This window comes from Vombatus ursinus, unplaced genomic scaffold (assembly GCF_900497805.2).
Source record: "Vombatus ursinus unplaced genomic scaffold, bare-nosed wombat genome assembly UNPS02000580.1, whole genome shotgun sequence".
NCBI classification, from domain to species: Eukaryota; Metazoa; Chordata; class Mammalia; order Diprotodontia; family Vombatidae; genus Vombatus; species Vombatus ursinus.
The window spans coordinates 21841110-21853584 of NW_020940358.1; the positions used below are offsets into that span (position 1 = coordinate 21841110).

General features: G+C 39.2%; 1 protein-coding gene across 3 annotated transcripts in view; it reads left to right on the plus strand.

The window, feature by feature from the left end:
- ATP9A (ATPase phospholipid transporting 9A (putative)) overlaps nucleotides 1–12475 on the plus strand; it is a 159526-nt gene that overhangs the window by 93270 nt on the left and 53781 nt on the right. For all 3 annotated transcript variants that reach the window (XM_027850773.1, XM_027850775.1, XM_027850783.1), the window contains one exon: nucleotides 11795–12007. In XM_027850773.1, coding sequence (XP_027706574.1) covers nucleotides 11795–12007 — 213 coding nt within the window. The remainder of the gene's footprint in view (nucleotides 1–11794; nucleotides 12008–12475) is intronic.

Genomic DNA, 12475 nt, shown 5'->3' on the forward strand with positions numbered 1-12475 from the left:
CTCTCTCTCTCTCTCTCTCTCTCTCTCTCTCTCTCTCTCTCTCTCTCTCTCTCTCTCTCTCTTTTCTTTTTGGTGAGGCAATCAGGGTTAAGTGACTGGCCTAGGGTCACACAGCTAGTAAGTGTCAAGTGTCTGAGGTCAGATTTGAACTCAGGTCCTCCTGACTCCAAAGCTGGAGCTCTATCTACTGCCCCACCTAGCTGTCCCCTATCTTTCTCTCTCTCTCTCTCCCTCCCTCCCCCTCTCTTTCCCTCCTTCCCACAAATACTTTAATCACTCAGTTCTTCAACCCACTGATTTCTCATGACCTATTTACCCCACCTTAGCCACACACGAAGATGGTGATACCCACAAATGTACCACCTCCATGTTCAGGAATTCCAAAATCTTATCTGACCATAGTCTATTGGTTTTCCACCTCTTCCTCTGCCTTCCCTTACCAAACCCTACTCTTCAGCCACACTGTGACCTTTAATCCCTCAGTCATTCAGTCCTCTCCTAGGTCATCATCCCATGTACTAACTACTTTCTCCCCTTTTCCCCATCTTGACTCTTGGTCAATGAGTTCAACTCTACACTGTCCTCTTCTCTTGAATCCCTCTTTGCTTTATCATATAAGTGATTGCACCCTGCCAAGTGTCAGCCTTGGGTTACTTCAACCCATGATTCAACTTGGATCGTTCTGGTGCTATCTTTGCTCCTACAAACATTCTGAACAAAGGTAGAGAAAGTCATGAAACCATTTTGATTGGGTCCACTACAAATTTATGTTACATAACCTCAACTTAGAGCCCTCACAGCTCTTAGGAAATCCTCCCACACCTCCCTTATTAACTTCCTATCCCATTTTCCAGTGACTGTTACAAATCTTTTCATCCCTCCTCAACCCTCCTATGGCTCTTCCTCCCTCACCCTCTCAGCTGAGAATCTTGCCTCACATTTTATAGAAAAAATTGAGGCCATACACTGTGAACTCTTTCTCCTTTCTTCCACTCACATGCCTTCTGCAGCTTTCTCTTCCTTCACCCTTGTCCCATATGCAGAGATGGCCCTACCCTTACTAAGATAAACCCTTCTACCTACACAAGCAATTCCATTGCATCCCATGTCCTCCAAGAGATTCTACCTTTTGTCATCCTCACTCTTTCACTTATTTTCAGTCTCTCCTTGTCTACCGACTCATTCTTTACAAATATGCTCATATCTCCCCCATCCTCAAAAAACTCTCACTTGATCCTTTCATCCTCACCATATCTCTTCTGTTCTTTGTGGGTTAACTTCAGAAGTCTGTCTGTAATGGGTGCCTCTACTTTCTCTCCTCTACTTTCTTTTTTTTAACCCCTGAGAATCTGACTTCTGACATCATGATTGCACCAAAGCAGTTTTCTCCATAGGTCCCATTAATCCCTTAATTGCCAAATCCAATGTCCTCTCTCAGCCCTCATTTGGCTTGACCTCTCTACTGTCTTTGATACCGTTGATCACTTTTTTTTTTTTTTGTAGTTGGTACTCTCTTCTGTATAGATTTTTGGGATACTACTCTCTCCTGGTCCTTCTTCTACCTGTCAGACTGCTCCTTCTCAGTCTTCTTTGCTATATCCTCATCTGGATCACACCCTCTAACCATAGGTGTCCCACAGGATTTGGTCCTGGGCCCTCTTCTCTTCTCCCTTCATACTACTTCACTCATCAGCTGTCATGGATTTAGTTATCACTTCTATGCTGATGGCTCTCAGATCTATGTATCTTGTTCTAAATCCTCTGCTGATTTCCAGTTTCACATCTCCAGTTCTTTTCAGACATCTCAAACTAGGTGTCCAGAAGACATTTTAAATTTAGCATGTCTTAAACTGCACTTATCTTTCCTTCTAAACTCCCACCCCAAACTTCACTGTTTCTGCCAAGGGTACCATTATGTTCCTAGTCCTCCAGGTTTGCAACTTAGGTGATCTTTTTAGTTCCTTATTCTTATCTCCTATATGTAGCCTGTTGCTAAGGTCTATTGATTTCTCCTTTGTAACATCTTTCAAATACTCTCCCTTCTCTGCTCTGATATTGCCACCACCTTGGTGTAGGCTGTCGTCATCATATACTTGGATTACTGAAATAGCTTGCAGGTAGGTCTGCCTGCCTCAACCATCTCCCCGCCTCAACCATCTCCCCTCTCCATCTTCCATTCAGCTGCCAAAGTAATTTTCCTGAAGTATAAGTCAGACCTCCTGAAGTATAAGTCATCACCTCCTCTACTTAATAAAATCCATGTCAGCTCTAAGATCAAATACAAGATCCTTTGTTTGACATTCAAACCTCTTCTTCATAACCTAGCTCCTTACCTTTCTAGCCTTCTTACACTTTACTCTCCACCATGTACTCTTTGATCCAGTAACACTGGCCTCCTGGCTGTTACACAAATAAGATACTTCATCTCTTAGAACTAGGCATTTTCTCTGGCTGTTCTCCATGCCTGGAATGTTTTTTCTTCTCATCTCCACTGTCTGGCTTCCCTGGTTTCCTTCAAGTCCTAACTAAAATTCCGTCTTCTTTTTTATTATTATTAATTTATTTATTTTTAGTTTTCAACGTTCACTTCCACAAGAGTATGAGTTCCAAATTTTCTCCTCATCTCGTTCCTCCCCCCACTCCAAGACGGTGTGCATTCTGAATACCCCTTCCCCTAATCTGCCCTCCCTTCTATCTCCACCCCGCTTCTGTTATCCCCTTCCTCTTATATTTTTCTGTAGGGCAGGATAGATTTCTATACCCCATTGCCTCTATTTCTTATTTCCCAGTTGCATGTGAAAATAGTTTTTAACATTTGTTTTTAAAACTTTGGGTTCCAAATTTTCTCCCTTCCTCCCTTCCCACCATCCTCATTGAGAAGGCAAGCAACTTGATACATGTTATACATGTGTAGGCATGCAAAACACTTCCGTAGTAGTCACATTGGGGAAAACTAACTGTATTTCCCTTCATCCTGTCCTGCTCCCCATTTATTCTTTTTTTTTTTGCTTTTTTAGTGAGGCAATTGGGGTTAAGTGACTTGCCTAGGGTCACACAGCTAGTAAGTGTCATGTGTCTCAGACTGGATTTGAACTCATGTCCTTCTGACTTCAAGACCAGAGTTCTACCCACTGCACCACCTAGCTGCTCCCCATTTATTCTCTTCTCTCTTTTGACCCTGTCCCTCTTCAGAAGTGTTTGCTTCTGATTACCCTCTCCCCCAGTCTTCCGTCCCCTCTGTCATCCCCCTGCTTTCTTATCCTCTTCCCCCCTATTTTCCTGCAGGGTAAATAGATTTCCATACCCAATTGAGTATATATGTTATTCCTTCCTTAAGCCAAATCTGATGAGAATAAGATTCATTCATTCTCACCTTTCCCCACTTCCCCTCCACTGTAAAAGCCTTTTCTTGTCTGTTTTATGTGAGATAATTTACCCCATTCTACCTCTCCCTTTCTCCTTCTCCCAGTATAATCCTCTCTCACCCCTTAATTTTATTCTCCAGATATCACCCCTTCATCTTCAACTCACCCTGCATCTATCTATCTATACATATAATTTTTTCCCCTCCAACTACCCTAATATTGACAAAGGTCTCATGAGTTACAAACGTCATCTCTCGATGTAGGAATGTAAACAATTCAACCTTAATAAGTACCTTATTATTTCTCTTTCCTGTTTACCTCTTCATGCTTCTCTTGAGTCTTGTATTTGAAAGTTGAATTTTCTATTCAGCTCTGGTCTTTTCATCAAGAATGCTTGAAAGTCCTCTATTTCACTGAATGTCCATTTTTTTCCCCCAGAAGTATTATACTCAGTTTTGCTGAGTAGGTGATTCTTGGCTATAATACTATCTCCTTTGACCTCTGGAATATTATATTCCAAACCTTTCAGTGTCTTAATGTAGAAGCTGCTAAATCTTGTGTTATTCTGATTGTGTTTCCACAATACTTGAATTGTTTCTTTCTGGCTGCTTGTAATATTTTCTCCTTGACCTGGGAACTCTGGAATTTGGCTATAATATTCCTAGGAGTTTTCCTTTGGGGATCTCTTTCAGAAAGTGATAGGTGGATTCTTTCCATTTCTATTTTACCCTCTGGTTCTAGAATATCAGGGCAGTTTTTCTTGATAATTTCTTGGAAGATGATGTCTAGGCTCTTTTTTTGATCATGGCTTTCAGATAGTCCAATATTTTTAAATTATCTCTCCTGGATCTAGTCAGTTGTTTTTCCAATGAGATATTTCACTTTGTCTTCTATTTTATTGGTTTTATTTTACAATGTCTTGATTTCTCAAAAGTCACTATCTTTCATTTGCTCCATTCTAATTTTTAAGGAAGTATTTTCTTCAGTGAGCTTTTGGACTTCCTTTTCCATTTGGCCAATTCTGCTTTTTAAGGTATTCTCCTCATTGGCTTTTTGGACCTCTTTTGCCATTTGGGTTAGACTATTTTTTTAAGGTGTTATTTTCTTCAGTACTTTTTTGAGTCTCCTTTATGTAGCTATTGATTTGTTTTTCATGATTTTCTTCCATCACTTTTATTTCTCTTCCCAGTTTTTCCTCTACTTCTCTTACTTGCTTCTTAAAATCCTTTTTGAGCTCTTCCATGGCCTGGGACTGATTCATATTTTTCTTGGAGGCTTTGGATGTAGGAGCTTTGACTTTGTTGTCTTCTTCTGGTTGTATGTTTTGATCTTTGTCACCAAAGAAAGATTCTATGGTCTGACTTTTTTTTTGCACAGTTTTTTCATATTCCTAGCCAGTTACTTGAGTTTTAAACTCTTTGTTAAGGTAAGGGTCTGCTTCCAGTGTGGAGAATGTACTGTCCCAAGCTTTGGAGGTTTTGTGCAGCTGTTTTCAGAGATACTTCTAGGGACCTCTAAATTTTCAGTTCTTCCAAGGTGGTATGATCAAGGGCAAGTTGTTTACTCCTTTCCTAGCCTGTTCTCTGGTCTATGAGTGACCACAAGCACTCTTTTCTGCCTTGGAACTGTGAGGAGGATTCCTTCTCCAAGGCACAAGCTCCACCATGCCAGCACTCCTCCTTGCCCCAGGATCGCCACCCAGAACTGTGACCCAGATCCAAGCACAGGCAAAGCAAGAGAATCTTGCCTCAGCACAAGCAGAGACATCCCTGCAATCCCCCTCTGATTAGCCACTCAGCTCTTCCTCCATCTGTTGGCTGAAAGCTCTGGAAGCAGCCGCCACCCTGGGGCTGGCTGGGACTGAGCTTCTCTCTCACAGTGGTCACAGACCTTTCCTACTGACCTTCTAAGTTGTCTTTGGCATTTGTGGATTGAGAAGTCTGGAAATCATCACAGCTGCCCATGATTCAGTTCTCTGAGGCCTGCTCCAGGTTCACTGAGGCTATGTCTTTGCTTGCATGCCCATGTTGAACTGCGCTCCTTTCCCAGCCTGGCGCGGTAGATCTTTCCAGTCAACTATCCAGGTTGTCTTGGATTGGAAATTTGTTTCACTCTGTCTTTTTGTGGGTTCTGCTGCTCTAGAATTTTTTTACAGGTATTTGGAGGGGTTTGGAGGAGAGCTCAAGCGAGGCATTTCTTTTACTCTGCCATCTTGGCTCCGCCCCTAAAATTTCTTTTTTTTTTTTTTTTTTGCTTTTTTGTGGTGAGGCAATTGGGGTTAAGTGATTTGCCCAGGGTCACACAACTAGTAAGTGTCAAGTGTCTGAGGCCAGTTTTGAACTCAGGTCCTCCTGACTCCAAGGCTAGAGCTCTATCCACTGTACCACCTAGCTGCCCCAAAATTCCATCTTCTTTAGAAAACTTTTCATAATCTCTTAATTATTTTGCCTTGCCTTTGTTTATTTTTTCTTTTCATCCTATTTATAGCTAATTTGTACATATTTGTTTGCTTTTAGTCTCTCCAATTAGCTTGTAATCTTCTTCTTCTTCTTTTTTTTTTTTTTTTTTTGGTGATGCGATCAGGGTCAAGTGATTTGCCCAGGGTCACACAGCTAGTAAGTGTCAAGTGTCTGACACTGGATTTGAACTCAGGTCCTCCTGACTCCAAGGCCAGAACTCTATCCACTGTGCCACCTAGATGCCCCTACATTGTAAGCTTCTTGAGACTGTCTTGTCTCTTTTTGTATTCACAGCACTTAGCACAGTGTTTGGCACATAGTAGGAACTTAATAAATGCTTATTAACTTCCTGACTGACAGGTAGGGGATAGAGAAAAATGAAATAGTCTCTGTTCTCATGGAGCTTTGAGAGAAACAAATGAGAATAGCCTGCCTCTGGGTGTCAGTTTCCTCCTCTCTAAAGTGACAATTTTGACCTACATTATAAGATCTACTTCAGCACTGACGTTGTTTTAGAGGATTATTTGTTCTAGGGTCCATTGCAGTTTAACTTGCTATGATTCAGATGGAAGAGAGAAAAGAAAGGGCACAAATTCTTCTTACAAGGAAAGTGCAGTGTGCTTCCCTTTGCCTGCTTCAACAAACTCATAATGATGTTTTCAAAGTCTGAATATCTATTTGTCTGTCTGTCTGTCTATCTATTCATATAACTTAACCCTCACAGTTTTATTGTGAGGCAGCTTGTCATAGTGGATTGAGAAGTAACCTTGGAGCCAAGAAAACCTGGGTTCAGGTACAGCCTCTGAAACATACTGGATATGTGACCCGGGCAAATCACATAATCACTTAGTGCCATAGACATCTTTCTAAGATAAGTGCCAAGTAGAACTTAAGTTGCAGAGAAGGTGCTGACCTGTATTGGTAGACTTTCCTTATCTAGGACTTTCTCATCTCAATTAAATCACTGGTCTAGTCGTATTCCTGTTCCTTATAATATTATATAAAATATGTTGGAGGTGGGAGATGAAGATCAGGTTAATTTAATCATCATTAACTATACTTAGTGGGGTGAGAAACCCTGTGTCATAGATGCCATTTGCTGTCAACTAAGATTTTTATTTGGTCATTCCTTGCCTTTTTATTTTCTCTCTTCGTAATCATAGAATGTAATTACTGAAAGGGATCATGGAACATAATATTTAGAATGTTGGAGTTGAGAAGGACCTTATAACATAGAACATGGAATGTTATGGCTGCAAGGGACTTTAGAGATGATATAGTTGAATCCCTTGATTTTACAGATGTGGACAGATATATTATCCTTGTTTGTTTTTTTCAGTGAAATTCATGTATGGAAGAGTTTTACCTGTATCTCTTCGAAGCATTATTGATTTTGATTATGGTTTTTACTTCTTTTTCTTCTTCCTGTCCCTTTCTGTATCACAGATGGGTGCAGGAGGGCAAAACTCCCTCAGTGTACTTTTCAGCTGCAATAGATCTTTCTCTGTACTCAGTTTGAGATTTATTGCGCTGCCCAGCACACCAAATGATGACCCAAATTCCCTGGGAAATCATTTCTACCGCAGATCTATTGCTAGTTAAACAAAGCAAAAGCAAAACTAATGTGTCAGTGATCTGACTAAAATTTCCAATAATAAAGCAATTAGATGATAAGCAAACTTTGTTGTAACATGACAAAAATGCCTCAGTGCTATTTGCATGACTGCCCTCATATAATATTTATATCATTCTTCCTATGGAACTAGCTGCACCTGATATAGACTTTTTGCTGAAAGTTGTGTTTTTAAGGAAACAATTAATGGTGCTAGGCAAGTATGTATGCCTGTGAGGTAGATATACCTTAATTTATATAATAATTATATTTCTGAGAATTCAATTCAACTCAACAAACACTTATTAAGTAATTACTCTATGTAAAAAACTGGGCTGGGGTTTATGATACAAAGACAGAGAAAGAGGCAATTACTGCCTTCAGAGAGCATTTATTTATCTAGAAATCAAGTCAATGAGAATTAAGTGCTTACTCTGTGTCAAGCATTGTGCTAGCTAAGGAGTATTAAGCTAGAAATTGTTGTTGTTGAATCATTTCAGTCCTGTCTTACTCTTTGTGACCCCATTTGGGGTTCTCTTGGCAAAGATCCTAGAGTGGTTTGCCATTTCCTTCTCCAGCTCATTTTACAGATGAGGAAACTGAGGCAAACAAGGTTAAGTGACTAACCCAGGGGTCACACAGCTAGTAAGTGTCTGAGGCTGGATTTGAACTCAGGTCTTTCTGACTCCAGGCTCAGTGGTCTATCCACTGTGCCCTCTAGCTGCTCCATTAAGTTAGAGGTAGAAGTTTGTAAATTATTGTTCAAAAACTAAGTAATTCCCTGGGGGGATTTGCTATTTTTAGAGTAATTCTATCTTTAATGAATGCTTTTGCAGTATGTGTAATTTGTATTTGTAAAGTAAATAGCCAACCCATAGAGAAAGAGACTTGACTAATTTCATTAGTATAGGAGCTCTTAGGTGAAGAAATTCCCTGCTCCAACGTAGGTTAGTCTCTTTTCTGGAACTTAAAATATTAAGAGAATTGCCCATAGCAAATGACTTGCCTGAGGTCACACAGCCAGAATGTGTCCTGGTGAGAAACTGAACTGGTGAGACTTGAACCTGGGTGTTCTTGGCTCTCAGGCCAGATCTCTATCTGCTATACCATATTGCTTCTCCCATAATTAATCTTTGTATAAAGTTAGCTTTTCATATGTTCAGTAAATATCAAATGCCTACTGTGAGTTAGCTGCAACATTATTACTGATTTTTTAAAAAGGAACATTTAGATAGTGCTTTAAGGTTTGCTAAGCACTTTACTTTTAGCCTCACAACAATGTTGTGAGGTAAGTAGTACAAATATTATTATCCCCGTTTTAAAGATGAAGTGAAGCCAAGTAGAAAAGCTGAGTGACTTTTCCAGGTTTACATAGAAGGTATCAGGTCTTCTAGACTCCAAGTCCAGTACTTTATCTACTGTACCACCCTGCCCCTCTCTAACTATTCATGTATATGTTCAAGGAATGTAACTGAGTTTCAACTTTGCTACTGTTTTAGAATCGTTAATTTTTTTTTAAGTGAGACAATTGGGGTTAAATGACTTGCCTAAGTTGCACAGCTAGGAAGTATTATATGCCTGAGACTGGATTTGAACTCAGGTCGTCCTGACTCCAGGGCCAGTGCTGTATCCATTGTGCCACCTAGCTGCCCCGAGAATCATTAACTTTTAAAAATTAGAATCAGATTGTCATAGACAGGAACCATAGACGCTATTTTAGAAGCATAGAGTGGCAGCCAGGTGACATAGTGGCTACAGTCATGAAGAATTGAGTTTGAATCCTGCCTTAGACACTTACTAGCTGTGTGTGAACCTCATCTGCAAAATGGGAATAATAATACTATAAAACTCACAAGGATGTTGTGACAAGCAAATGAGATAATATATAAAGTGCTTTGCAAATCTCAAAGTACTATATAAATGCTAGGCATTGTATTTCGATTATAATATATATAATTATAATAATCCTGTCTTTAGCCAGGTAAGTATCTAAATAAGTAGAGGTGAAAAGCCATGTTCTTCTTGGAGATCTTTAAAATTTTGCTGAAGAATTCTTCCATGTCATAAAGTGAATGGAGTCTACTAATCACTTTGTGCCTCAATTTCTTTACTTGAAAATATAAATTATTTAATCTTCTCTGTTTTTCTCTGGCACTTTGAAAAATTTGGAAGATTTGGTTGAGTTGTTAACCTTTGAAAATTACTATAGGAAACCAAGATATTTGAATTTTCATATTTCCTTTTCTTTAATGGTTTATATTAACATTCATCATTTATTTGCAGTTTATGTAAATTTTATACAATATGCATAGCATATAGTACCTATTATGAGAAATAAAATAGTTGTACATTCTGACTTGAAATTTAATTTTAAAAAAGATTTCTTTTAACACAGCCTAGAATTAGCATCTGTAAAAGCATTTGCAGTGCTTCATTAATGAGGAGCAGGAGGTGCCTGATTTCCTTTTGTGAGCTGTGACCCTGCAAAATTACTCTCTATGCAGAGATCTGAATGTCCCACACATCTATTTGTGTTTGATTATGAAATCTCTTCTGACCTCACATGAAGCCTTTTTATTTTCTCTATGCGAGGGACTAATGTTTTTCCCCAGGGCAAAATGTGTAGTAACCTGCCTTCTTGGCTACTACATCTGTTTTTGTTTTCCACTGGCATTTTTTTAAGTAAGAAGAAATGTGTCTGGGTTAAAGGGCCTGGGGAGAGGGTATAGAGATAAACACTGTAAGATTTGAAACTCTTCCAGGGAGCTTGCTGGAGAGATTGAAGAGTGTCCCTTCTCAAATTGATTGCAATTGGCTGTAAGATAATACTGCTGTTACTGTTTTAAGAGTTGCCATACCCATATGTGTGGGATTTTACTTTGAAAGTACTTAAGAATTCTTGTTTTATCATCATACTAGTCCTATGAGGGAGAACAGATATTGGTCCACTTATTTTATGGATGAGGAAACAGAAGCACAGGGCTATGACTTGAGTTGCCAAAGGTTTTGAAAGACTAGCACCTGACCCTCAGCCCAGTGGTCTTCCAGACCCCAAGTTGTTTGTATCTTCATGAAACTTCAGGTCACCTTACTTGGCTTAGTTGTTCATTTTAGTGAGCATTCAATCTGATTTGGAAAACAAGTTCATGTGTGGTTTTCTTCATTTGCGATGTCAGAAGCAGCTGACCACATTTGACTTCCTTATGTAGTGGATTCTTTTCTTTAGGAAGTCCAGAACTTTTCATGTGGCCCAACGGCTTTTATGTGTCCAAAGCCTTTGTTGCAATAAGTACTAACATTGCAAACCAAAGTAATTGTTCTGTTAACTACTGTGATGATTGGTTCTACTGACAGATATTAATAATGTGGGTCAGTCCAGGTGCCGAGTAATGTGTAAAAACCCAAAGGGCACATGTTTTTCAGTTTAAATTATTGAATTTGCCCAAATTGCCTATGATGCATTTTTGCATTGTGACAATGATAATTTTTCTGTAAATTTTTGGTCCTTTTTACAATCTCAGTGTTAAATTCTTTATAATTAAAAGCACTTGGCAAATGATTCATTTAAACTGTAGTTCTGATTCATTACTCTAATTACTGTTACCATACAATGCCCTTTGACCTGGAAGCGAAACTTTTGTCCTCTTGACATCAGAGGTTAACCGAGCAGGAAGCCAGAGCACTGTGTGTCCCCTCAGTGACCAGTATAATTTAGTAATTGTCTAATTACCTGGAGAGTCTGACGCTGCTACTAAAAATAGTATTAAAAAATGAAATGAAAGTTATTTTCTAGTTCCAGGAAACCCATCTGTTTTCTATTTTGGGGCAACCATGTGCTCATGTATCTAAATATCAATTCATTCTAACATTAGATCACTTGTCTTCTGTTGAATGAAATTGCTTTTAAACAGAACATTAAATCTAAAGACTTTTTGGACATATTGAACTACTAGGCTCAAACTCGAACCACTGTTAGTTGTGGGAAAAGTAGATTTGCTGTAGGTCATCGTTGGCCTCCAAAACTGGGTTAGAGATTTCAGTACCAATATTTGTGTGTTCCATCTTTGTTTTTATTTCACATATTTCCCCTGCTGAAAGTCTGAGTTAAATATTGTCACTGATTATCTGAAAATGGGGACAGTTAATTTGTCAAGTGGGTATACTCCACCTGTGAAAAACATTTAAATGGAGTCAGTACTTCGTGAGAAAGTGGTTCTCAAAGCATCACAGAAGGTATGTGCATGATATATGTCTGTATTAGGAGAACTAGAGAAGGGGATTGAACTCTGGTTGGAATTTTTCCCCTTTGAAGCCCTTCATCTTTAATCATCTCTCTTTTTAATTTCTTCTTTCTCTAGCAATCTCAAGACCCACCCACTTTAAAGGGCCCTACACTCACCACCAAAGTCCGGAAAACCATGAGTAGCCGTGTTCATGAAGCTGTGAAAGCAATTGCCCTGTGCCACAATGTTACACCAGTCTATGAGTCTAATGGAGTGACGGATCAGGCAGAAGCAGAGAAACATTATGAGGACTCGTGCCGGGTGTACCAGGCATCTAGCCCAGATGAGGTAAAGCCTCCAGTCAGCTAAAACTTGGGATATGGGCCGTTCCTTGCACCTTTTTACAAGCTTGAAATTGGCAATTTCCCAAGGAGTTATCAGGAAACTAGGAATCAGAGTAGATAATTGCTAATGAAATAGGATGAAGACAAATGGCTGGATGCAGTGTTTTGGGATAAACACACTTAGAAATAAAAGAGAGAATTAGTTGGACTTTAAGTAAGAAGTTTTTGCCTTAAGATAAGTATGGAATTAGGAAAGAGTAAGAGGTCTTGATTAACAGCAGGGAATGACCAGTGTTTAAAAGGCATGTGGTCCAATTTAAAAGCCACATACCTTTAAGATGTCCTTTCATGTTGAAGCATATTCTATTACTAAAACCAAAAGAACTCATTTGTCTCCCTTCATAGTGAGTGTAGACCCTGGAAATAGAGTTGCCCGTTTTATGTTTGTTTATAATGAGCTCCTAATTAGTTT